A 26939-nucleotide genomic window follows, 5' to 3' on the forward strand; every position below is an offset into this window, starting at 1 on the left:
AGGAGCCCTGAAGCTCACCAGCCAGCCAGTCCAGTCTAATCAATAAACTTTAGGTTTAGTGAGAGACCTTGTCTCTAAAAGAACGGTAGAAGGCGAGCAAAAAAAAAAAAAAAAAAAAAAAAAAACCAGTTCACCAAGTAAAGGCTGTTATTGCACAAGCCAGGAGACCTGGGTTCACGCCTCAGAACAGGCAAGGTGTCAAGGTGGGAACAGAGCATCCACTCCACAGAGCTGTCCTCTGACCTCCACATGTTCACTGTGGTACACATAACACCCTTCCCAATCCACACATAAACAAAAATTAAAAAATGTAATTAAAAGAATAAAAGGTGGCAGGTGTTAGTAGAGCACACCTTTAATCCTACCACTCAAGAGACAGACAGGCAGATCTCTATGAGTCTGAGCCCAGCCTGGTTTACAGAGTGAGTTCCAAGACAAATGAGGCTATCCAGAGGAACCTTGTCTCAAAATCAAATCAATAACCAGATGTCTCTCTGCAATGGATTACTCTATCATGATATCTTTTTCATTAGTCTCCCTCTCTGTCCCTCCACCAACTTGGTCATCTTGATCTCTCATGTTCCTAGCCCCCATCTCCTGCGTTCTAACCCTGCCTAGTTTACCCAGGAGATCTTATCTATTTCCTCTTCAAGGGGCCCTCCTTTGGTGTCTTTAGGGTCTTCCTTTTTACCTAGCTTCTCTAAGAATGTGGACTGAAGTTTGGTTATCCTTTGCTTTACCTATAATATTCACTCATGAGTTAGTACATACCATGTTTGTCTTTCTAGATCTGGGTTACCTCCCTCAGGATTTGTTTTCTAGTTCCATCTATTTGCCTGCAATTTTCAAGATGTCATTGTTTTTCACTGCTGGTTATAGAAAACTCCTAGAGATCCACAAGGATGACTCCAGCTAAGACTCCTAGCAATAGAGGAAAGGATACCTGATCTGGCCTTTCCCTGTAATTGGATTAGTGACCACCCTAACTCCCATCATAGAATCTACATTAACTAATTGATCGAAGAACATTTAATCCTCACAGCCAAGCACTGGGCTGACCTCCTATAGGAAACCCACAAAGACAGATGACTTGTGTTAGTAGTAGTTCACAGACTCTGGACTGACACCTGGGGAACCTGCATGGGACCAAACTAGGCCTTCTGAATGTGTCTTTGGTATTGTCGTTTAATCTGTTTTGGGGGCAGGGTTGTCCTGTCAGTGGAACCAGAATTTATCCCAGGTGCATGAACTGGCATTTTGGAGTCCATTCCCGACGGTAGGTTATTTTCCCCATCCTGATTCAGTGTGGGAGTGACTAGCTCCTGCCTCAAATTGGTATCCCAGACTTTGGTAACTCCCCAAAGGAGGCCTTAACCCATTTGAGGAGTGGATGCAGGAGGAAAAGGGGAAGGTGGGCAGGCAGAAGGGAAGGGAGAGGGAACTAGGGCTGAAATGTAAATTTAAAGAATAATTAAATTAAATACAAAACAAAACAAAAAAATCAAATCAATAAGTAACTAAAATAAAGATGGAATGCAACTGAAGAAAACACCTGCTATCTACCTCTGGCTTCTACTCGCATGTGCAAATATCTACACTAACAAGTACATACATCGCACCACACACAATGCAACACACACACAAGAAAGAATGCATCAAAAAATGTCTTCAAGAACATATGGAGGGAGCCGGGTGGTGATGGTACAAGCTTTTAATCCCAGCACTCAGGAGGCAGTGGCAGGCGGATCTCTGTGAGTTCGAGGCCATCCTGGTCTACAGAGTGAGTTCCAGGACAGGCTCCAAAGCTACACTAAGAAACTCTGTCTTGAAAAACACATTAAGGGGGTTGTCACACAAAATAAAGCACATCTGTAAGTGTCCAGGGTGACAAACATTACATAACCAGGCAAATCCACAAGAGGATAATTTTATTTATTTCATCTTTTTTTTCTGGCCCTTCACAAGGACAAGAGGACCAAGAGTTCAAAGCCCGCTGAGGGTGTAACAGACTTCTGGCCTGGCTAACCCACTGAAGCACTCCCAGCTCGGCCGTACATAGCATCCACACCCAACAGAACCTGCAATGCATACAGTATGCACTGGGAGTCAGACTTTCTGTATACTCTTAGTACTATTCTTGCTCCCACATTTCATTATCTACACATGTTGTTGTTTTTAGAAACACTGTTAGAGATAGCTAGCTACAAAATGCATCTAGGAAGGCGTGACTCCTCCTCTTCCAATCGTAACTGATAACATTTGGGTGTTGGTCTTTCTAGAACTTCGCCTTTGTGAACATCAGGGAATATCAGTTACTATTATAGAAGCCTGTTTTGTTTTTTACAGAAGGAGGACAACCCTATTCACACTGGACTGCAAAGGACCCTATCTACTCAAGAATCAAGGACTACCCTCCCTGCTTCCAGGCACATAGGGCCATCATTTTAATGGCTAAGCAGTCACACTACAAGTAGATGGTTTTCAAACTGACCCTAACTGATGGATATGTAAAATGTTTTTCTTCCATTTTTCCTGTTATTTCTCTTCACTGTAATTTTTTTTCTAATAAGCAAAGAGAACATAACTGTGTGCAGAACCTTAGATAGTAGACATCTGTGATATTAGCCTCACCTTGCACTTTTGTGTATATGAAGAGGGTGCGTGTGTGTATGTGTGTGCATGTGGTGTGTGTGCAGGTTCATGCACACGCTCATGCTGGAAGACACTGGTTGTCCTGCTCTGGCTCTCTGCTTTGTTCCATTCAGATGGGGTCTTTCACGGAACCTGGCATTCTTCTAGTGAGCAGCAGACCTCAACCATCCTCTTCTGTGCCCCAAACAGCACTAGCGTTACAGGGGAATGTGCAGGCACCAGGATGTCCAGGCAACTTTTCATAAGGACACTAGATATTTGACCTTGGGTCCTTACGCTCACACAGCAAGGACTCTCACCTGCTAAGCCATCACTCTAGATGCATGTTGTTATTGTCATTTTCTGTTATGATTATTGTGAGAGTGAGCACATGTATGCACACACTGTGTGGCACGCGTGGAGGTTACTGTCATTTTCTGCTATGATTGCTGTGAGAGTGAGCGCATGTATGCACACACTGTAGGGCGTGTGTGGAGGTTAGAGACAACTTTAGAGATTCGGCTTCTCTTACTTTTATGTGGGTTCTGGGAATGGAACTTAGGTCACAGGCTTATGTGGCAAATGTCTTTACCCACTGAGCCCAGCACACTGGTCCTGTACTTTCCCATTTTTTTTTAATTTATTTTTATTTATTATGTATACAATATTCTGTCTGTGTGTATGTCTGCAGGCCAGAAGAGGGCACCAGACCTCTTTACAGATGGTTATGAGCCACCATGTGGTTGCTGGAAATTGAACTCAGGACCTTTGGAAGAGCAGACAATGCTCTTAACCACTGAGTCATCTCTCCAGCCCCCTGTACTTTCCCATTATTGAAACAGGGTCTTGGTATGTAGATGAGGCTGGCCTCCACCTCAGATTCACTATGTAGCTCTGGCAGGCCTCAAAGTTGAGGTGACCCTCCTGCCTCAATCTCCCAAGGACTGGGATTACAAGCACGCGATATTTGCCTGCCCACCCTGTGTTTACAGTGTCTAAGGAGTGGTATCCAGGAAGCACACTGGGGTACAAAGGATTGGGATTACAGGCAGGTGTCACTTGCCTGCCCTGTGTTTACAGTGTCTAAGGAGTCATCTCCAGGAAGCACACTGGAAGGCAAAGTCCCTTGTGTCATCTGTCAGGGCTTACGTCCACCTCAGGTGCAGCAGTTAGCAGAAGGCACCCAGAGGGGACAAGCTGAAAGACACCTGCCACCTTTGAAGTCAGCACCACACACGGACTCTTTCCAGCTGTGTGATATGTAAGACATTCTCAGTCATGGCTGCCTCAACTGTCAGACCAGGACGATAAGAGCACATGGAAGACTTTGGATAATTCAAGCAGAGTAAACCCCACAGAGATGGTGTGTCATGGGCTTCGGCAAAAAAAGTAGCTGTGTGACAGTTTCACATTGTCTGTGACTCAGCTCCCTACTCCACAAGGTCACATGGCCTTCTACACACCTCTAGACATGACTGATGGCCTGGGGGAAAGGCTTCAGAGATTAAACAGGAAAGTGACTCACCTACAGGAAAGATCTCTCTCTCTCTCTCTCTCTCTCTCTGTCTCTCTGTCTCTGTCTCTCTCTGTCTCTCTCTGTCTCTCTCTCTCTCTGTCTCTCTCTCTCTCTCTCTCTCTCTCTCACACACACACACACACACACACACACACAAAGCCGACAGCACCCGAGATAGAACACTGACAATTTACAGATGGCAGGATTTTGGGTGGCCATCTTTCTTTCACCTTGTCTAAATTTTCTCTGAGGATTCGGCATGTTTACTCACACTTACCCATCCCTCCTCCTGTCTCTGCACAGCAACCAATGGCTCTGTTCTCCCCTCCCTTACCCAAGCTGGAATGTCTCTGCCATCTGCATTCCTCAGGACACTCCTCTCTTCAGACTGTTTGCCTTTCCAAAGCCCCGGCAGAGCTTCCTCTTCTCAGGAAGGTGGCTTCAGCCACCCTGCAGCTGAATCTGGCCTAATCCTGGCCATGCCGGGCACTCCAGCTGGTCAGATGTTTTCCTGTTCTCAAATATTCCCGGACCCTTACCATGCACGTAGCCTACCTATTCACACAGGTCCCCTCCCAGCTGTCCCCAGTCTTCAAGCGAGCTCAGGTTTCCATTTGCTTGCACGAGGTCTGACAGGACCACCTCATCATGGTCCCCAGAGCCACAGCCCTTAGAGAAAGGTTAACCGGGTCTCGTTTGCAGGTGCTGAAACTGAGGTACACGGAAATCAGTAATCCAAGGCACAAGAGACCTACTGTCTGCCTCCAGGGAGAGCCCGGAGCTGCGCTGTCCCTTCCGCCTTCACCATCCACAAGCTGCTGCGCAGCTCAGCCGCGAACCACACGACTCTGTGAGAATCACCACAGGCCTCCTCCAACCCCCCACTTCATCAAACAGCAACACATAGTTTCTCAAGGCATTTATTCCCATCACCCACGGTAAGCTATGTACAACAGCTACCCTTGTCTAAGCACGGGCTACCTGAAATGAAGTAGCTATCCTTCACTTACTACAATCTCATCTTAGCTGTAGAAAGAAAGACAAATCCCACCTACAAACCATACCAGGGGAAAAGCTCCTGGATAATCACCCTTTCTAGATTTTAATTTCTACTATTATTGTTGTTGTTGTTGTTACCATCACTATTATTACTATTATTATTGAGACAGGGTCCTCCTATGTGGCCCAGACTAGCCTCAGCTATGATCCATCCTCCTGCCTCACTGCCCAAACGCTAGGGGATTACAGGCCTGCCAACACATCTGGCTGTGAATTTCGATGACAATTTGTAACTTTATACATCAGATGCAGCTAACATCTGTCCCTTCCCTCGCACCTGCCTGAGCTGTGGCCCAACTTTACAACATTCTGTCTGGAAGACTGGCTAGAGACACACACCCTGCCCCCCCCCCCCCCCGCCTCGTTCCAGCTGTCCACGAGCTCTTAGCACCACACTGTCACCGTCCCTTCAACTCCACCTTCCTTACTGACAGCATTTCATCTACTGTTTGGAAATTATTAACTTTTTTTTTTTAAACAAGATACTGCAAGTCCCTCACCTAAGTGCCCCAAGAACACGGTTTATCATTATTCAGGTGACCTAATTTTCCAGTCACTTCTCCTACTGCAGGATGCTTTCCTAGAGCGGTACTCCCCACAGAAGGTTCTATTCCCAGCCTGACTCCTCTGAGACTTCTGATGGTTCAAATAAACCAAGGGCATCTTGGGACACCCACCCTGCATTTCTTCATCTGATTTTGCCTTTCATTAAAATAAGAAAAAAAAAGCGTTCTCATTTCCAACACACTAACCCTCCTTGTAGGAGTGTTTGAATCATGCAGAGGAAGGCTGAGGGGTTCTGTTTCCACAATCAAGTTTGTGGCACATTTTCCTCCAGGAGGGGACCACATGTGGTTGCTAAAGACCACATAGCACCGAGTAGCTCTTCAAATTACCTTCCCTTTAGACATGAAATCGGCTTACAAAATGATTAAAACAATTCCCACCTAAAATATAGCAAGTCTTTGCCCCCCCCCCATACTTTAGATTCCAAAAAGTAAAACCACACACAGGGCAAAGGGAATTCAGTTAAGACGGTCTCAAAGTGATCCAGGTGTGAAAGTGCACGCTGTAATCCCAGCAATCAAGAGACTGAGGCAGGAGGATAATGAGTTCGAGGTTAGCCTGGGCTACAAAGCAAGGCCCCCACTGAACATAGGGCTGTATGTGGGATACCCACTCCACAGTAAAAGCACCGTCCTGGTTTAGTCCGGCCACACGCTAGAGAACAGGGATTGTCACGGATAAAGACACAGTATTCTCAGTGACGAGGAGTGAGTCATCAGGCATCCAGTGATCACATGTGAATGATCACAGAGTTGAGGACAGACCCAATCACCCCAGCACCAAAGCCCTTGCTCCAGCACTAGGCTACTCCATGGCTGACCACCCACACAGCAGTGAGTAGAGCTACTGCTTCTCTGCTTCTACTCAGCTATGTCCTGCGAATGGCCTTACGCCAGGACAGACTGGCACTCACGGGATCAAGTCTTTCAAAGGACCCTGCACCCTTCCAGTGAATGCACACACAAGAATTCAGTCGGGGAGCCCTGGTAGCTACTTCCAGTTTTGCACCATTACAACGACATGAACATATGTGTTCATGTTAAATGCTCGCCGTTTATCTCTCCAGGATCAACCCATGAGAGCGGCATTGCTGTCAGAAGCCGGCTCTTTTTGTTGCCTGTTGCTGGGAAACAGGCCCCTGACTCTGAACATCTTTCCCCACACTGCTACCTTTTCTTCTCGACCACCAAGAGGCGGGCCAGGAAAGCTTCATCTAGCACAGTCATGTCAGTACACACTGAGAACCGCCAGGAAGAAAAAGAAAAACCGTATTTCTGTTACCAGCTTAATTCCTGAGAGTATATCACTCAGAAGAGAAAAGTGGGGGGTGAATAGGAAAAGGAGAAAGCATTACGCAAGCAATACGGAAAGGTCTACTTGCCCTTGCATGAAATAGGACAGTGCCACGTGCTACACAGGCCTCACGGAACTGTGACAGACACAAGTGGGGCAGGGGAAGGTAAATGAAGAGGTGAGAAACTTCCCCCACCCTGGAGGAGGATCTCAGAGGTTTCCCTCTGGTCGCCACTTTCCAGCCTCTCCAAGTGGCTCCTCTCCTCCCAGTGCAGGAAAGGACACAATCTAGAAAGGCAATCGGCATAGAACCAACCACCCATAGAGCTGAGCTCTCCGGAAAGGCAGCTGGCACAGACAATACTGAAGCTGCCAGAAAAGGACCCTGGGAATATTACAGGCCACACCAAGCAGGGTCTCACACCACGGAGAAGGGGAGTCAGCCGTGCTCCCCAGGGGTGCCCCCACTGTCCTTACCTCAGGGGCGTGGTAGGAGACACACTGAAAGATCCAACCCATGGCGGGCGAGTACAGAGGGAGATAGGACAACAGCTCCACACCCTGGGCCACCAGCTGGTTCTGGACCGTGTCCCCGTGAATCTACAGGAGACCAAAAGGACATCAGGAAGGAGGGGAGTCACATCACACACACCAGGCTGGCTTGGAAGTGCATGGATGGATTCGATGGAACAGCCTGCTTCCTCGGTGTATTTAAAAACAAAATACACAGCGAGTTTCCCACGCCACCCAGCTGAGCTGCTCTGGAGGAGTGTTGTACAGGCAGAAGTAACCCACGTCAGGTAGTAAGGCTGACTGGCTAGTGCCATTTCCTGTTCATCAATGTGTGTCAGCTCTCCCTCCATCCACTAGAGGGCATGGTCCCCTGAGACACCCGTGCCACTCTGCACATCTGTCCAGCTGCAAGGATCCTCAGCTTGACGAGCCCACTCGGTCTTGTGAATCTGCTCCCACCGCTGTCAGTTCAATGAGCTGCTATGCGGTGCTGTCCTACCTGTTTAAATGTAAGCAGGAAGTCAAAGAAGTTCTTGTTGAGGCTTTCCTTGAGGTGCGGGGCCACTTCCATCCCCACCTGCAACCAAACAAAGCAAAACCATCTTAGCAGCAAAGAGCCAGGCGCAAATAAGATGACGTGCCTGCCTCGTCGTACTTTTCTTCTTTTCAACCCAGGGTCTGTCTATGTCCCGACTGGCCTTGCGCCCAGTCCTCCTGCCCCGTCTCTAAAGTGCTGGAATTACAAATGTGTGCCACACACCTAGCACCACTTTGAAAACAGAAAACAAAGGAGCTAGGATATAGTTCAGCGATGGAGTCTTTGCCGAACATGTAAAGGGTCCTAGTATTCAATTCCCAACACCACAGCACGCATACACACACGCAGACACACACAACACACACACACACACACACACACACACACACAAATACACACGCATGCATACACATACACATTTAGAGGAAAAGCCTACATCATTCTGCTTATCTGTTTTCCCGCTCAATAAACATGCATTAATTTTATAAGAAAAACCACAGAAGCTATTTTTAACAAAAAATGACATTTGGGATCACCTTTGAGTTCCCTTAGGGCAATGAATGTATTTCTGAAGAAACCACCAGAAGCAAATCAATACCACACAAAGGAGGCCGTGCTCTCAAGACGATGAAAACAATCTTCTTTTTTAATACACAAGATGATCCACACTCATGGATATGTTTAGCAGATGAAGCAAGATTAAGATACAGGCAAGGAGTGCCGGGTGGTGGTCACAGGTTTAGTACATACAAGGCCCTGGGTTCAACTTCAGCATCCTCCTTAACCCCCAAAGCTTAGGAAGCCAAAGATACTCAGTTACTACATCATGGCTGACAGCAATGCAGATACATTCTTTATTAGGCAAACATAGAAAAAGACACTTTTAAATGTGTCTTACACAATTTTGATATGACAAGCACGAAGTGAACAAACCCCACTGTAGGCCTAGATTTCTACATGATGTGACAGCCAGGCAATCAAGCCTCAGTTAGAACCTGAAGAAGTCACGTGACCTTCCAGACAGGCTGTTGCTGCCCTAACAAAGGGTCAGGAGGTTGCTCTGCTCCTTCTCTGTAATTTGGAGGATGCCTGACTAGAGATGCTAATTCAAGCCTACGTGACTGAGCTAGCATACAGACCAGGAGACACAGGTAGATGTGGACACGACTAAAACCCATTCACCTGGTTACCTAGGAAACAGAATGCTAATGATTTTACCCCTCAGTTTATGTTTTGATATATAAGGCTGTTTGGAGAATAAACAAGAAGGAATTTCTCAGGATGTAAACTCAGGATTTCATGAGCGATCACTAAAAATCTCCCTCCTAATAAAGCCATGTGAGTTGTGTCTTTATTCCTGCACCTCCACACCGGTCAAGAGAGATAGTTTATGCTGGGGTCTGGTCCAGAGAAATAATTTATGGTCCGGGCTGCCACGGACCCCAACACCCCACCGCCTGTCCGGTGAGATGGTTCAGCAGGTAAAAGCACCTGCTGCCAAAACTAACATTCTGAGCACAATCCTGGAACTCAAGTAGCAGAGAGAAGACCGACCTCATGGCATGCCCTCCCACACTAAGGGAATATAACAGCAATTATTTTTTTAAAGCCATCATCCAGGGCAGGTATGATGGTTTACATCTTTAATCCCAGCCCTTGGAAGGCAGGGGCAGGTGGATTTTTATAGTTCCAGGCTACATAGTCAAGGCTACATAGTGAGATCCTGCCTCTAAATAAATAAATAAATAAATAAACAAATAGCTATCAGCTATCATTACCAGCTCCAGAAAGCAGTACTTAAAAACAGCCTGAGTTTCAAAGTTTGAAGCAAGGTACCTAAGGCAGAGAAGAAAGAGTGCTTTTGAATACAATCTAGCAAAACAAAACAAAAACAAACAAAAAAACCCTCCCCTAGGGCAATCAGAGCACTGGGGTCAGAGATAAGTGAAGGTATGCATCTCAGCTAGGAATAAGCATTCAGATGTCATAACCCGTACACCAAGCTCAGTTCCAAACCACTGGCCAACCAAAGACTTCCTACAGGAAGCTGCTGCCTGGGCTCCTCCTGCCGGAACAGAATTCTCCCAGTTACTAGGCCAGTGGTTCCCAAAAGGACGCTGTTCTGATGGTATCAACCACCACCCTTTGGGTGTGAGACTCACCAGAGGGTTAAATTCCCAGAACAGCAGGAAGGCCACAGGGGTATTTCCAAGGATGGCCACCTAGCTAACAACCAGCTCCACGGGTTCTGAGCCTGTTGTCTGCCCTTCCATGTGGTACATTAGATGTCTAGGGAAATCTATATCGGGTGACAGAGAGGGCTGCCCAGAGGGCAGGCAGTGCAGAGCAGCTGCAGGGGCCACAGCTGGAGGGCGGCGGGAGGGGCTGCTCTGCCTCTCCCCAGATAAACACTTCAGGCTCGCCCACTCACTGCTTTTGTTCTCTCTTCCCATCAAGCCAAGGCAGCAGTTTAGGAGTCAGTCTGGCTCTCGGAGCTGCTGCCTGGCCCTAGTCCAGCCCTGGGGTAGCACAGGGAGCTGCTGGCGGCTCCTCCACCCCCCACCTACTCATTCACTCTGCTTCTGCATCAGCTCACTGGGTTATGTTTAGGGATGCTCCTTCCTAACCGTACTCCCATGGTGCTGAGTTCCCAAGAGTGGGCACATGCCCAAGGCCCAATAAGTTAAGTACACTCCCATGCCACGGCCACAGTGGTGGGATGGAGGTGAATGCCCCAAGGTAGTGTCCAGTGAATCAGCTTTGAGACTAGCAGAATCTACTGGGAAGAGGCACTTTACAAGTAACCTAAAAATAGTCCCTAAATGTGGTATGTGGGAGCTGGACTCTGCTGTGGTCTATCATATATAAGAGCAAATACAGAAGGAAGCCAACCTGGATGAAGCAAATGCCCAACTTTGAAGATCTAGACCTAGCCAAGTGCTAGTCTGCACTTTTTAGACTCAGTTTCTATCAGTTCCTTCTCTAAAACCCGAAAAGACAACTTAAGAAGAGAGGATTATCCTCACTCAGTCTTGGAATGTTCAGTCCAGGGTCACCTGATCCCGTGTGTAAGGACGGATATCATGGTAGGGGAAGTGTGTGGTGGAGTGAGGCTCTCACATCGTGAAAGGCAGGAGAAAGAGGAGGGAGGAGGGAGGAAAAGGGAGGAGCCAGAGTAAGACACGGCTCCCAAATGCATGTCCTCAATGATATACCCCTCCAGCAATCCCCACTGTGCTCCCACCACCTCCCAGTACCACCACCATATAATGTAGTCAACAAGGGCTAGCCCATACATCAGGTCAAAGCCCTGATAGCCTAACGTCTCTGGAAACACCTGCACAGACATACTCAGATGTGTGCTTCACTAGTTCCCTAGACATCTCTCATTCCAATCGAGATTAAACAGCACATAAGCCAACAGTCTTGGTTTCCACTGCTCACAACCAAAAACATCCTTACTAATGTGCGCCGTGCTCCAGGATTGAACCCAGGACCTTGTACCTGCTAACACTCTGCTATATCAACCCTCTTAGTTCTTTTTGTCAAAACACTTAATTATTCAATGGGGGAGGGGGTGCCTACAGTGCCTGCATTGAGAAAATGACATCACCAGCACAGTGCACTCCCTCAGCCTCTCAGGGTAGGGTTTTCCTCTTCCTCAACATCTCATCCTCATTATGCTTTACCTGCAATCAGCGCTTCCTTTCCCGGCTCGAGTAGCCTGCGTCAGACCTCAGGTTTGTAAGGAACATGCGTTTCTCCTTTGCTTTCTCTTTAATAAGCAGAAGTACCACCCTTGGTGTGCTTCTGGTATTTTCCAACAAGGGTCAGTCAGATGGAGAGAATTTGTCATAATTGATAAGATTGAGAGGCACTGGTGTACAAATATACAAACAAGGATGTTCTTGGGTATCTCCTAGAGGACGGGGTGTTTTGCATACAGGAAATGACAACGTTTTGAGCACAGGACGACATCACCAAACTCTGTTGTAGAATGAATGAGTCAAATTCACTAGATTCAAAAGTTAGACTCTGCTATTTCTGGGTTTAAAACCCACCTCAAACTTGAAGCAGAGAGCTATGCCACACCTCACCCATCACAGAAGAGGAGCCGGTGTGCTCTGACGGGCGGCTTTCTCTTCCCTACGCACATGTCTTTCATGAAGGATGTTCTGGTGAAACTTGGCCCTGGAGCTTTCCTCACTCACGAGACAGCAATCCAAGGCCCTGGTTTACTGCTCACAAGCACCACAGACCCTGCACAGTACTCTCACTGTGGTTCTGACAGGACCCCTCCCAAAGGTACACAAGGCTGATAGGGCAGGGGCAGAAGGCCCAGCGTTAGAGCGGAAGCCCCTGTGGGACTGAGAAAAATGGCTCCATGATTGAATTCTTCAGAAACCAAAGAGTGGATGAGGTAAAAGAACTGAGTGAGTTTCTTCAGAGGCTAGGCTGAGGCCAAGAGGGCCCTAGGCATCTCCGATCACCACAGCAGCCCAAACCTATGTCAGGGACGGTGCTCCCTCCCAGGCCTTCGCCAGCTCATACCTAGCCCAACTCTTTAACTAGGGACACACACACACACACACACACACACACACACACACACACACACCCCAAATAAACCCAGAGAATTCAACACAAGGAAAAGTCGGTCTCAAGTGACTAAAAAAGAGCCTAGGGCCTCCTTCCCAGCTGGAACTGAGAAAATTAATCCAGAAAACCAGTTCACTTGGGTGAAGATGACCTTAAACGTCCCCTAATTAGAACCGCAGTAAGCTGGTCTACTTCCAAATTAACTTTTACAAGTCATCCTGCAGCTCTCCTCCCTGTGAGGACCCGTGTCCTCCAACCCACAGCTAACAGAGCAGAGGGAGCTGGAGACAGAACCCGCTAAGGAGGCAGAGTCAGCTCTGTGAGCTCGGCATACCCGACACAGGTAGGCCCGGGCGTACACGGACACAAGTGGGTCCCCAATCCCTCTGATCATGCTCGTCAGTCGGGGCAGGCACTCTGAAATCCCCCTGTGGGAGAAAGGAGGGCAGAGTTACACCTCATGGGAGGGTTTGCTGTTCTTCACTCCAATTTTCCTAAATTTAGGGGAAAACACAACTGTAAGAAGCAAGGTCAAAGCTTCAGTTCAGTGTGACCAGTTTTCCTCTGTGGGGACAACTTACTGGTGCTCCCCCGCCACACCCCTGTCTGAGGTCAGAGTTATTTGAATTCATTTATTTTGGTGTGTTGGAGACTAGCTTCAAACCCTCAATTCTCCTGCCCTAGTGGTGGGACTGCAGGTGTGAGCTGCCTACCCAAGCTTCACTTTACGAAGTTTTATCCCTCACGTGACTTTCCATCAATTGCTAGCCCCCTGATCTTTTATAGCAGTGGTTCTCAACCTGTGGGTCAACCTTTGAGGGTCAAATGGTCACAGAGGTCACAGAGGTCACATATCAGATATACTGCATATCAGATAATTACATTATGATTCATAACAGTAGCAAAATCAGAGTTACGCAGTAGCAACAAAAATATTTTTATGGTTGGGAGGTCACCATAACATGAGGAACTGTATTAAAGGGTCATAGCATGAAGAAGGTTGAGAAGCACTGTTCTATATAAATCTACACGGATCACTGTTTGGTCCTGGTTCAGTGTCCTGTGTCCCATCTCTTCCTACCACCTCAGGCTGGCAGCAAACGGCCACCTCAAACCCCATCAATGTGACCTAAGATTCAATGTGACACAGGTCTTCCCTCCTAGACACAATCCTCGCCCAACTGGGGAGGCAAAAATAACTATTTCTTCAGCACCCATAAACCATGCCAGTCACCCATAGCTCCAAATTAAACAGTTCTCTGTGGGAAGTCCCTGGCTGCCCTTATGAGCTTGTGACACAGTTGCCAGGCATGACTCTAAATGCCACTGGCTTCCTCAAGGTACGCAAATGGCTCGGAATCCCGTTTGCACGTGATCTTTATCATCACCACCAACAATGGCAGCCTACATAGCAAGGTGCAGGCACCCAGTGCTGTGTGCGCTGTGTGCGTAGTCAGGGCCCACACTTCTCAGTAGGTCTGTGCTCAGCAAAAGGGATTGAGGATCCTACTGGAGACCCATGGCCAGATCCCAGGGAACTGACCTGCAGGCTACACACTGCCCCATTCCCCACACCTGACTTTCCCTCTCTGTTCATTATATAGGGATTAAAATGCCATCTCCACTTCATTAAGTTTCCATGTGATAAGTGGGAAAATACACGGGTAATCAGCACAGGATCACACGCTACAAACTCAATGACAATTGCTACTGTCACACCGCTATCGTGGGCTTGTGTCTTTGAACAAGACACAAGAAATCCGACAGCCCCAGATGAAGAAGGGTCTTACGTTTTGGAGAGGAATTTGTTACACTTCAGGATGGATGCTTCCACGTAACTACAGAAACGTTCTGTTAAGGAAGACATGGTCCAGGATGGCCTGTTTCCTGCCAGACAAAGGCTATTCCAGAAGGAAACAAAGACCAGTAAGTTAGGCAAGAGAAGGACATCATGGCCATGACCATGGAGAGAACTGAATAGGCAGCTGCTGAGTTATCTGCAGGGTTCTCCAAGCTCCTCACTTATTTAAGTTTGGGGAAATGTTGCCTGTTGGCTTCTGGTTGTGGTGAGATTTAAAGTAAGTTTTAAGCCTTCCAATCAAAGCCCCATGGGGAGCATAGACCTGAGATAACGAAGATACAGTGTGTGTAGGTCAGTGTCCCCATGCTTCAGTACTGGGTTCCTGGTGAAGAAGAGCAAGACCTGGGCCCTCGAGATGGCTCATCAGATGGCCACCAAGCCTGAGGACCTGAGCTTCATTCCCAGCACCATCAGGGTGACTCACAACCACCTGCAAACTCAGCTCCAAGCGAACCAATACCTCTGGCCTCTGAAAGTATACAAACACATCAGTCACGCAGTTTTTTTAAAACGAGACTTCTTAACAGAGTTAACACGGGAATGTTGTGCAAAAGAACAAAAGCCTGATTCATGCATCGTATTCAAAGTAACGAACAAGAAGACTATCAGGATCGAACGGGATTCCAAGCAAGGCCCTCTTCAGTGAAGCTACTGACCACGACAGAACCAGGTGTCACCGGGACTTCTGGGCAGCCCATTCCCAGGCTGCTGATACCAGCGCCACTCTTCCCATCCGCCATTAAAACAGGTCAAGAAAAGGATACAATCTTGGAATGAGTTCCCGGATGGAAGCAATCTTGAAAAACCAATTCAGGCATGTTTCCTTGGCCGTGTCGTTCACATTCTCTGGGGAAAAGTGATCTGCAATGCAAAACCATCTGTGTTGGTCCCCAAACCCTGGGTTGTTTTGGTTGTTTTGTTGGAGACAGGGTCTCACAATGTCACCCGGCTGGCTTGGCACTCACGGAAATCTGCCTGCCTCACGCACTGGGGCGAAAGGTGTAGGCCAACCACAGCTGGCCTGTTCCTGGATCTTTAGAGCTGCCACAAGGCCCGGGCAGAGAGTGAGGAGTTGAAGTCCCCCCTGTCTTCACTAGGAAACAGTGACGGAAATGGCACCACTGCACACACACGCTTTGGAAGAGCCAGCGTCTTGTCAGTTTGAGACGACGTGAGCTAGCCCACTGACCCACACAGTACATCCCCATCCACTCCAGAGTTGGAGGCACAGAGAAGCTCGGTGACTTGCTCAGGACACACAGCAAGCCAATGAGAACATGAATATAAGGCAGGGCAGCGTGACTCCTTATTCTCAGCCACCACACATCAGTGAACCAGAGGTCCTTGATGTGTACAGCAGTCACTGTGCACCACCCCTAACTTTTTCTTTTTAAGTATTTCATTTTCTGACTCTGAACTTTTGCAGATGTTTCAGGAGGACAGAGACCAAGTAGTCTAGTTCTCCCTCACCGCCATATTGACCCAGGCCTCTGCTGATCCTGGCATGGCCAAAATCAGCCCTGGGGACAATCAGAAGTTGGGGCTGCTGAGAGGTGAGGCAAGAACCACAAGGCAGCCAAGGGCAGGGATGTCTCCTGTGTAGGACACGGCATGCCTTAGCCACTCAGTGAATGGCTTCCTTATACACCTGCTGGATTAAGAAGTGAGAGAGGGCCAGTGAGAGGGCTCAGTGGGAAAAGCCGCTTGCTGCCAAGCATGATGCCCTGAGTTCGGTGCCTGGGACTTGCACGGAGGAAGGAGAAAACTGCCTCCCAAAGCTGTCCTGTAACCTGCACATATGTTAGTAGAGTATGGGGCTGGACTTAGCCTCCTCAGCAGACAGAGAGACAGGGAAAGGGGTCTAACTGGGTAACAAGGATGGTGACCTTCCTCACCGTCCAGTCAAAAGCCTGAGAACAGAAAACAAAAGCCTTGAAGGCTTCTCCTGCCAGTAGGATTCCTGCTGGGGGACCAGTTCAGTGTGTCCAGAGGACACGTTTACACAGTTGTATAGCTTTCTTCAAGCTGACCGGCCCTAAATCAGTACAGGAAGACCCGTCAAGAACTTTAAATGTCAAGGCCTAAAGGAGAGCCTGGGCTTCGGCCTCCTGAGGCCCACTCTGCTTTGCATAGAGTCTTTTCCTCTGTGTGCCTGCTCTATGTGTGTTTCCTCACCCCCAAAAGCCTTTCTTCAGCCGTTCATTCTGTCTGCCCTGGTTGTCTTCTGTATTCCTCAGCTGCTACCTGCCATGCTCAAGACTTTTCCTGCCTTTAAGTCTGTGACTGGCAGTTAACACTCCCCATCTACATAATAAATACGTGGAAAAACCATTTTAAAGAAAAGTGTGGCTGTGGAAGGGGGACCACACATAGTAACACATACTTCTCCTTTTCATTTGTCCTTTCTTTTTTCTTTCCTTATCTCTCTCTCTTTTCCTTTTCCTCTTCTTCTTTTCTAAAATGGAGACAGTTTCACCCTGTAGTCCAAGCTAGCCCAGACCCACGATCCTCCTCAGTACTGGGACTACAGGGTGAGCCACCACGCCTGGCTTGCTGTGTACTTGGCATAACTCTACAAGACGCTGGAATTTTCCAGAACCACAGCTAGAACTCCTGGGGGCAAAGAGCTCAGGAATTAGCTCCTGCAGCCGCGGGACTTGATTCAAATGGAAAGAATGAGTGCAAACGTCACCAGCTCTCTCCTCCTACAGAAGTCTCCAGGCAGAATTCTGGGGAGGAAACTTCAAAGCTTCCTTCCCAATTTCAGATAAGAGTCATTCCCCAGGAGCCAACAGTGGCGGACAAAGTCTGTCCTCCCTCGTTCGTGGTCTCAGAGAAAGAGGAAAACATCCAAGCAGAGATTTTAAGGGAAAAGAAAAAATAATGACCAAATAAATTGCGAGAAAACAAAAGCCTGGGCCAGCCTGAGCAATACTGCAAGACCTGCTTCAGAACAAAAGCAAAACACACCCTGATCTGTACTGCTCTCAATTAAACTATTTGAGCTAAAACTGCTAACTGATATACTCAGGTAAGGAGAGCATCCTTCGATGTTACACCGGGAGCGTTTGGGTAGGGCCCATTCGTGATTTTTCCTTACTTGACTCTAACGTGGTGTTTGGGAAAATGACTACAGTGGATACAAAGCCGAATGTCCGTGGGGGTCAGGCAGGCCACACAAACTTGTTTATTTTGAGACAAGTCTTGATATCTTAGCCCAGGCTAACCTAGATCCTGCCTCAGCCTTGAGTGCTAGGGCTATAGGCGCCATCACTAGCCAGACGTCTTCCAAAGCTTTTAAGAGACGGTGTATGAACCTATGTAAGAAGCAGAAAGGTGATGGCCATACCCGAGATCCCAGCACTTCGGAGGTGAAGCAGGAGAATCAGAAGTTCAAGGTTAGAAGTTCTGTTAGAGGGCATTTAAGGCAAGCCTGGGCTACAGGAGACCCTGTCTCTAAACAACCACTACCACCACCACCACCAAGCAAGCGGAATTAAATGTATTGTGTGTATGTGTGTGTGAGAGTGTATGTGCGTGTGCACGTGCAAGCACACATGCATATGCATCCAGGAAGGCCAAAAGAGGGTGTCAGTATCAGAGGCCCTGGAACTAGTTACATCAGGTTGTGAGTCGCCCTATGTGGGGTGCTGGGAAACAAATCAGAGTCCTCAGTGAGCGCTCTTGACGGCTGACCCATCTCTACAAATCCCCCCTAAAAAAGGATTTTAAGAAACTCCTAGCTGAGCTGGAGAGACGGCTTGACTGTCAAGAGTATCTCTGCTCCAAAAAGAACCCAGATTGTTTCCCAGCACCCAATGAGGTAGCTCACAACCACCCAAGACTCCAGCACCAGGAAATCTCATGCCCTCCTTTGGGCCCCAAGGGTTTCAAGCACATAAGTAGTGCACAGAAATACATGCGTATTGTTGCCTCCCCCCACCCCCCCAAAAAAAGCATCCAAGTTTAATTCTGGCAGTCAGCTGAGGTTTGATGCTGATGCCCAACACAGGGAAGTGTCTGTGAGTGACAAATGTCAGTATACATTTAATAAGTAAATTTGGACTTCCCAGATCCTCGGAAAGCAGAGATAATCTTCCCGTGGGGCTGGTCTCTGTGCTCCTTCCCAGGCTCCTAAACTTACCTGATGGAGCCACTAAAAGCCTGACTACAGTGAGGGGAGGGCCCGAGAGCAGCACCAGCCACAGAAATACCCGTGAGCCACAGCGGGTAAAAGAGGCGGAGCTGACTGCACAGATGGGCTGGGCCCCGTTTATCTGGAGAGACGTCTTAACCTGGACCAGACTAAAAAGCTACCAGGGGCTTACATGGCCTTTATATACATTAAGTTTTATAATCCAGTGTCTTTTGCCGTTTCCTTCTTTCTAACTCTTTCTGCAATGCTGAGGATGATGTCTTGTATATGTTAGGTGAGCACGCTACCACTGAGCTATATCTTCAACTCTTGGGGTTTAGAGACAGGATTTTACTTATGTAGCCCAGGCTAACTTTGAACTCACAGTCCTTCTGCCTCGGTGTCCTGAGTGCTGGTACATGCTGGATTCCAGGCATGTACCTCCACACTGGGCTATCTACTGTTATTTCTTCTTACACTCAAAACTCATTTCAGTTTGCCAGTCACATCTCAAGCACTCAAGAGCATCAAGGGGCTGGGGACCACTGGACCAGACAATGCAGGCAGAGCTCTGACTGCCAAAATGGGCTTGCCCTTCTACAATGAGACCAGGTAGCTCCTGAGGGCTCATGTAGACCTAAAGATGTGCATAGCTGTGTTTCTTTCTGAGAAATGTTCACATGAAAGAGTTTTAAGAAGATGGTGGAAGGGGGGACGGGCTAGAGAGATGGCTCAGCAGTTAAGAGGACTTGGCTACTCTTCCAGAGGACCTGGGTTCAATTCCCAGCACCCACATGGCAGCTCACAACTATCTGTAACTCCAGTTCCAGGTGATCTGACACTTTCACACCAATGCACATAAAAAAGTTAAATAAAGGGGCGGGAGAAATGGCTCAGCAGTTAAGAGCACTGACTGCTCTTCCAGAGGACCCGGGTTCAGTTCCCAGCACCCACATGGCAGCTCACAACTGTCTGAAAATCCAGTTCCAGGGGATCTGACACCTTCACACCAATGCACATAAAATAAAAATAAATAAATAAATCATTAAAATTTTTAAAAAAGAAGTTAAATAAATTATTTTTTTTAAAAAAAAGAAAGACAGTAGGTAAATTGACAGGTGGATGGATGGATGGATGGGTGGGTAGATGGATAGATAGATGGATGGATGGATGGATAGATGGATGGGTGATCAGTGGATAGATAGATGGAAGTGGAGGAGGATCAGAAGGGCAGGTAAATGGATGGGCAGGGGATAGGTGATGAATACAGGATAGGTGGGAAGGTAGATGAACTCTATTTGGATGGATGGACAAAAAAAGAGGGTCAGGGAGAGAAAAGAGAAGGAGGGATGAAAAAAGGGAGTGGGGAAGAGAAGAAGGAAGGGTATAGGTCAAATTATGGGTTACTATCACTACTGCTGTGTCCTGACCCCGGCAAGAACCACTGCCAGGAGCAGGGAGAGCTGAGACGAGAGCCCAAGCCGCTGCTCCAGCTGGTGTGAAGGGCAGGTTTCCTGCAGCAAAGCTTGGGAGCCAAAGAGGGAAGAGGGAAGCTGCAGCTGAAGACGCCGCGTCTGCGCGTCTGAACACATCCTCGCAGTCGCTCACGTGACAACAGAAGTCCCCCATCCACCTGTCCCGGGAGAACCTCCTGGGAATCTACAATTGATTGGCTATAAATTTAACGTCAACGTCATTTATATACAGACTGAGGAGTCAGGCAGCTGCTGCTATTGATTTATTTGACATTCTTTCGTTCATACACAGTTTTTTATTTAAGCAATTTACTTCTTGGAAAGAAAGGCACGCAGGAGACGGGGGCATGGTGTTGAGCAACGGAAGACGAGAAGCTGGTGGCGCAGATCTAATCCCACCCCTCGCCACTCTGCATCTCTAATGACTCGCCTCTTGGCAAGCCTTCTGATGGCTTTGGAGGGCCGAGACAATGAGACCTCAAACATGGTTCTTTCAACACACCAAAATTAAAAACCTTATCCGTTTTCAATAAATCCTGACTTGATTAAAATCGTCTAATTGTGATTCAGGGCAGATTGGTGCCCGGAACCCAGGAAGCGTAGCATTACCTGGCAAGGCGCTTCGGCTGTCCACACACATTGAGTAGATGCGCTCATAGACCAGCTTTCCTAGGAGAAAAAGACATATGGTATTGACATCACACACCACAGGAGCAAACACTAAATAAGTGTTGCTAATTAGGGACCTGAAAATGGAGCCTGGCAGCAGGCATTAGCTCATGAGGGTATACTGCCACCTAGTGGCAGCACATATCTTTAGCCCTGTGCTTTAAAATGTTTTTGTTTTTGTTTTGTTTTGATTGTTTGTTTGTTTGTTCGTTTAGTTAGAAGAGGAAAAAAATCTGGAAAGCAGCCCAGGTGTCCTCACACACTCAACAGAAAGTTCTCTATACTGGACTCTAGCTCCACCCATGCCTGCTTTAGGCATCAGATGCAAATTAGCGGCCTGTGGCCAGATTGCAGTCAACGAGATCAGGGAACGTATTTTGGACCCACACCTTGAGGGCCATAAAACTCTGTAGTATTTTTTTAACTTAATTATTCTAGGCAAATTCAGTGGATTCATGTGAAAGATTGGCTTCTTCACTCGAGATTGTCTGAAATGTGCCCTTGGCACCGCAGCTACCACACTGCTGGAGACAATGCATACTGCACTTCTGAGCAGCCATTAGCCCACCCTGCCCCTCCTGCTCAGTGCATCAGCCCAGTGCCTGGAAGCATCAGAACCTGAGGTTCTTTGCAGCAGATGCTCTCCCATTTTGATTCTGGGTACCTCCAGTACTTGGCCAGTGTGTAGTGGTACTCAGGATGGACATTTTAGGTTTTATATCAACTTACTTGACTTTGCCACTGTAGGACACCAGTAACCAGAGTCTTCCCTAGCCCTGAGTTCAAGTCCCCAGCACATCATAAACTGGGCATGGTGCCACATACCTGCAGTCTCAGTACTTGGGAGGAGGAAGGAGGATCAGAAGTTCAAGGTCACTGGCTATGGAGTGAGTCTGAGGTCAGCCTGGACTACATGAGAGCTTCTCTTAGGAATGAAATGAAGAAATAAAGAAATACTCGAGTTTTCAAAGCTAGGAGGGTAGGCTAGACGCCAAAGCTGACGCAGCTTTATTTATCCTGTGCATGTTATTGAGGAAAACGCTAATGACATTCGTGAAGCACAAGTCACAGCGCTCCCAAGTCACCTCCAGTTTAAAAGTCTTTTCTTTTTTCGTGATCCCCTTATTCAGGGTGGTGGAGGAGAACAGACTTTGTTTGTACATGGAAAAAGATGGGAGAGTTCCAGCATCCTATCTGGAGGGAGGACATGTGGCCCAGTGATGCTGTTTAGAAATGACAGTGTCAGGGTGCAGAGGAGGCTGCAGCCAGGCTCTGAGGTCCCATCCAGGAGCTTCTCAAAGCAGACTAACTACATGCCTGAAGCCCCTGGGAATGCACAGGCCTGGCTCCATCTCAGAGTTTCAGGAGACAAAGATTTAGGGAATGTGACTAGAATGTGGACTTTGAACCACATCACTAAGAAATCCTTATACATGCACTTATACATGAGACACTAACGGACAGAATATCTTGAAATGGTGACCAATGACCCATGTCCCCTAAACTGGTACTTCTCAGACCCAGCATAGAGATAGAGCTCCCGGGGCTCCTGAAGATCCCCATCCAATATGATGTCTCCATCCACCCCCAGAGGCTCCCACAGAAATGGGAGTAACCGTGAGAGCCTGGGGATGCCAGTGTACAGCCCAGGTGAGAAACCTGGCTTGGAACTCGCAACCCCCAACACACCTGCCCCCAACACACACACTGCAAGCTCTGGAAGGCTCAGCAAATGGGTTCCAATGCCCGTGCCCCCCATCCCCCACCCCACCCTGTTTCTTTCCATGCTTCATAATCCAGGGCCACACAGGTGAAGAGAGAGACATCTCCCTGACACAGGGACGCTATCAGGTCACACTGGACAGAAGCACCATTTGTCCCTGCACACTCTGAGGAACAGACCAGTACAAACTCCTTTACTCCCTACACAAAAGCTTGCTCCTCTCAGAACCAGCCTTCAGAAAATACAACCGCTTTTAATATTCCAACCTCACTCTGACGTTTCTCTTTTGTTCAGGTACTGGAACTGCTTCGAGAAATAATAATCTTAGATTGAGCTCATTTTATATGCATATGCATGTGTGTGTGAGAGCACATATGTGTGTGCATGTGTGACACCTGAATGCATTATATATCCATGCACAAATATCCAGGGAAGAATTTTGGGGTTCCCCTCTACCACTGTCTGCCTTTATTCTTTGCAGTCGGGGACTCTGAGCAAACCTGAAGCTAGGCTGGAAGCCATCACGCTCCGGTGATCTTTCTGCCTCTGCCTCCCACGGCAATGGGTTTGCAGGAACACACACAGCTAGCTACATCCATCTTTAATGTGGACTCCCAGGATCTGAACCCAGGTCCTCATGTTTACACACAAAGCTCTCCCTCTCTAAGCTGCCTCCCCCAAGCCTTAGCTCTTTTCCTGACTCACTTTCTGACACGTCGAAAGACACCAAGACAGAAAACCACGGTGTTGACAGTAAACACGTTCCAAGCATGAACTCCAGGCCTACCCATAATTATTTACCACAGCCCCGCCAGTAAGTAGCTCTTAGGAGAGGACAACTGCTCTGGGCTCCTTCCACACCCATTCAGGTGGTTCTCTCCAGAAAGTCTGAGGGTGTCTCCTATGCACCATCCACAGGTAGAAAGCGGAATGAAAACACGTGACTCTGAAGAAGTGGCCAGTAGCCAACCTACATCTGTGGAGGCTTCTAAGCACCAAGCGTGACCAGAGCCCATTCCTCTTTCTTTGGGCAACAGCAGCACACGTTTGTGGGTGACTGACCCATTGCCAGATATCATGGGGTGACCCAGCCAGGCCAGTGAGGTAGAATTCAAAGACCTTTGTTGGGCTGCTTGGACAAAACAGTTCTTTCCTGACTCGGCATCCACCAGCAGTAAAGCTGGTGGGCACACAGAACACTGTGGGAATCTTGAGGATGAAGTCACCCCAACAGAAAGGACCTAAAAAACACAAAATCTCCACGACACTGAGTCCCTAGATCCAGCAGAAGTCGCTCCTGGTTCTCAGAAGGCTGGAAGATTAGGGACCTACTTTAGAGAGGATTCAGGTCACTGATTTTCTGGACAGACTTGCTATCTGGCTGATGTTGTTTTCTTACACATTGGATCTTTAAGGATTACAGGCAAGACCTGATGTGCTGTAAGCCCATGGACCCCTCTTTTTTTTAATATTTATTTATTTACTTATTATGTATACAATATTCTGTCTGCAGACCAAAAGAGGGCACCAGACCTCATTACAGATGGTTGTGAGCCACCATGTGGTTGCCGGGAATTGAACTCAGGACCTTTGGAAGAGCAGGCAATGTTCTTAACCACTGAGCCATCTCTTCAGCGCCCCCCCCAGACTCCTCTTTGGTAAGCCGGTGAATGTCTCCATCTGACCTGCATCTGTGAGTTCCTTTGGGCATCTCCACACTGCAGGTCTAGCCTGGAGCACTGTGGTCTGGTTCAGTGAAACTGTTTTAGCTCAACCATTCACTGCTGCGTGCTAAGCCCATGGGCTCCTGGGCCTTCCTTCAGAGTAGCTCCTTTCCCCAGAACTTTGCACTAAGCTGTGGAAGATGTCTGTCTACAGCATGAGGAATGTGACCAGGGTGATCCCGACAATCGACAGAGGAAGACCTCAGAGGCACTACTACTGCCGTCCAGGCAAGACGGAAGGAACTGTTGCAGCTGGGGAGAGCTTCAGAGACGCATGCAGAAGAACATAGCGAGGGGTCCAGCTGAGGAAAGCGGCTGTATGGCAGTGCCAGTTCCTGAGACAGACACACTCCAGGGTGTGTGTGGTCGGGGGGAGGCTGTGAAGACAGGCTGAGCTGCTGCTGGGGTTCAGATCTTCAATGTCTGTCCATGCGTGGATCGTGTGGGCTCCCACAGTGTTCTTGGGAGGTGAAGCCCCCTTAGGAGGTGGAGCCTAGTGGCAAGTATTTAAGCCACCTAGAGCAGGTGCCCTTGAAGACAGTGAGAGGCTCCAGCCCTTCTGCTTCTTGGCCATGACTTGAGAGGCCTAACCTGTCACACAGTCCTCAAGATGTGCTGCCTTGCTGCAGGCCCGGATCATAAGTGGAAACTCTGAAACTGTGAAGCCCAAATACCCCTCTGTTCCTCAGCAGCTGACTGCCCTAAGCACCTGGCTACGGTAACAGACTCCTGATGAACACGCAGTTCCTATCCACGTAAGTTCAGGGGCCCTCAAGGGGGCATCGGACCTGAGCGTAGCCAGGACATGTTCTGCTGACCTGCCTACATCATCGATCACTTTACTGGCCAATGTGAAGATTAGGAAAGAGAACATTCTGGTTTTAGTACAGAGTGCTCAGTGCAATAGGCTGGGAGGAATGATTTCTAACATACAGGACACAAATTACCTGGCAATTAACTAAATATTTCAGATTGCTAACACAGAGCATTGTGAGTGTTCACAAAAGGAAGTGACCGATGTCTGAGGCAATGGACATACATGCCAAACGACCCTGATTATCACACACGGTACCCCTGTGCTGAAGTGCCACACTGTGCCCTTTAAATACAGATAACTACCATGTGTCAATCAAAATAAAAATGGAACCTGATACTTAAATATATATATATATATATATATATCAATATCATGCTATTTTATATAAAAAACCTTTAGACCTGACCTTAAAAAACAGGAGAAAAATATCACAGAGTAGTCCACTCTCCCTCATGACTTACCAGCCTACTACAGCCCCAGCAGAACCCAACCTAAGCACCACTTACTGCCACTTTCAGACAAAACAAACATATTTCCAAGATACATGACAGCTCCGGTACTTACCAAACGTATCAAGGATGTCAGTGATAAGGACAAATTTGCTTGGATAGAACTGAATAACACTCGTGTCTGACAGCAGCTTTGAACACTAGAGAGAGAGAACAGGAGAGGTCATTCACTCTGGTGTGCTTGGCTTGGGAGAGAACCTCTAGGTATGGAAAACTAATGACCTCTATAAACAAGAAAACACACTGACACATGCCAAATCCTGTGGGAGCCTCTCCCAGTGGGAGTTGGGATATCATTAAGAAAAACCATCATGCTTCTCTTCCTTTATTTATTTATTAGATTTTATGTGTATGGGTATTTGGCCTGCATGTGTGCATATGCACCATGCGTTTTCCTGGGTGCCAAGAGGGGTGTCAGATTCCCTAGAATTGGCGTTACAGATGGTTGTGAACCACCATGCAGATACTGGAAATCAAAGCCCCATTCTCTGGAAGAGAAGCCAATGCCCATAAATGCTGAGCCATCTCTCCAGCCGCACCTGTACTTCTTTGGGTGTGGTATGCATGTGTACATGCAGACATACATCCATGTGTGCATATGGAAGTCTAAGGAAGATGTCAAGTGTCTTTCTCTATTGCTCTCCACATTATTCCCTTGAGGCAGGGTCTCCCACTGAGCCAGAAGCTATTGGTTTCAGCTGGGCTGGCTTGCTGTCCAGTGATCTCCTAGACTCTGCCAGTCTCTACCCCTCAGTGCTAGCGTTACAGGCAAGTCCTGCCAATGCCCAGCTTTTTTCATGGGTGCTGGGGACTCAAGTCCTCTCATCTGCATGGCAAGTGCTTTTGCCCTGTGAACCATCCCCCAGACGTACCATTGCTTTTGACATAAGGAAACAGAATGCTTACAGAGCCTCTGATAGAATGTTCTGGAAAGCTTGGCTCTGAGAAAGCCACAGGTGCAAGACTGAGGAAGACTTTTCTGGGAGGATCCTCCTTATCTGCTGAACCAGGACCAGGCTTCATCTCTCCGTCCTGCCACGCCCTCTCAAATGACCAATCCCTATACTAACTTTCCAGCCTTGCTTCCTAGGGCTTATGTCACCATGGGAGGGATTCTCACATGGTCTCTTGAAATGGTCTCACAAACAAGTCCCCGTGACCCCCTAAAATCATGTCAGTGATTCTTACACACATATTCTACTTGAACTTTTCATAAAGGGACCACGGCGAACCTCCAGAGACTGTGTTTCTCTGGTATTCTGACTATCGATGCTGGCTGCATCTCAGTTCAGCAGGCGCCACATAATCCC

General features: G+C 47.9%; 1 protein-coding gene across 1 annotated transcript in view; it reads right to left on the bottom strand.

The window, feature by feature from the left end:
- The window catches only part of Vps35l (VPS35 endosomal protein sorting factor like), a 110484-nt gene that overhangs the window by 66354 nt on the left and 17191 nt on the right, over positions 1–26939 (bottom strand). Inside the window, exons 8-14 of the mRNA XM_087908529.1 lie at positions 25685–25769; positions 20797–20856; positions 15342–15438; positions 14507–14554; positions 13051–13144; positions 8079–8156; positions 7544–7666 (exon numbers count right to left, since the gene is read on the bottom strand). Coding sequence (XP_087764655.1) covers positions 7544–7666; positions 8079–8156; positions 13051–13144; positions 14507–14554; positions 15342–15438; positions 20797–20856; positions 25685–25769 — 585 coding nt within the window. The remainder of the gene's footprint in view (positions 1–7543; positions 7667–8078; positions 8157–13050; positions 13145–14506; positions 14555–15341; positions 15439–20796; positions 20857–25684; positions 25770–26939) is intronic.

Source organism: Myodes glareolus, chromosome 7 (assembly GCF_982192425.1).
Source record: "Myodes glareolus chromosome 7, mMyoGla1.1, whole genome shotgun sequence".
NCBI lineage: Eukaryota > Metazoa > Chordata > Mammalia > Rodentia > Cricetidae > Myodes > Myodes glareolus.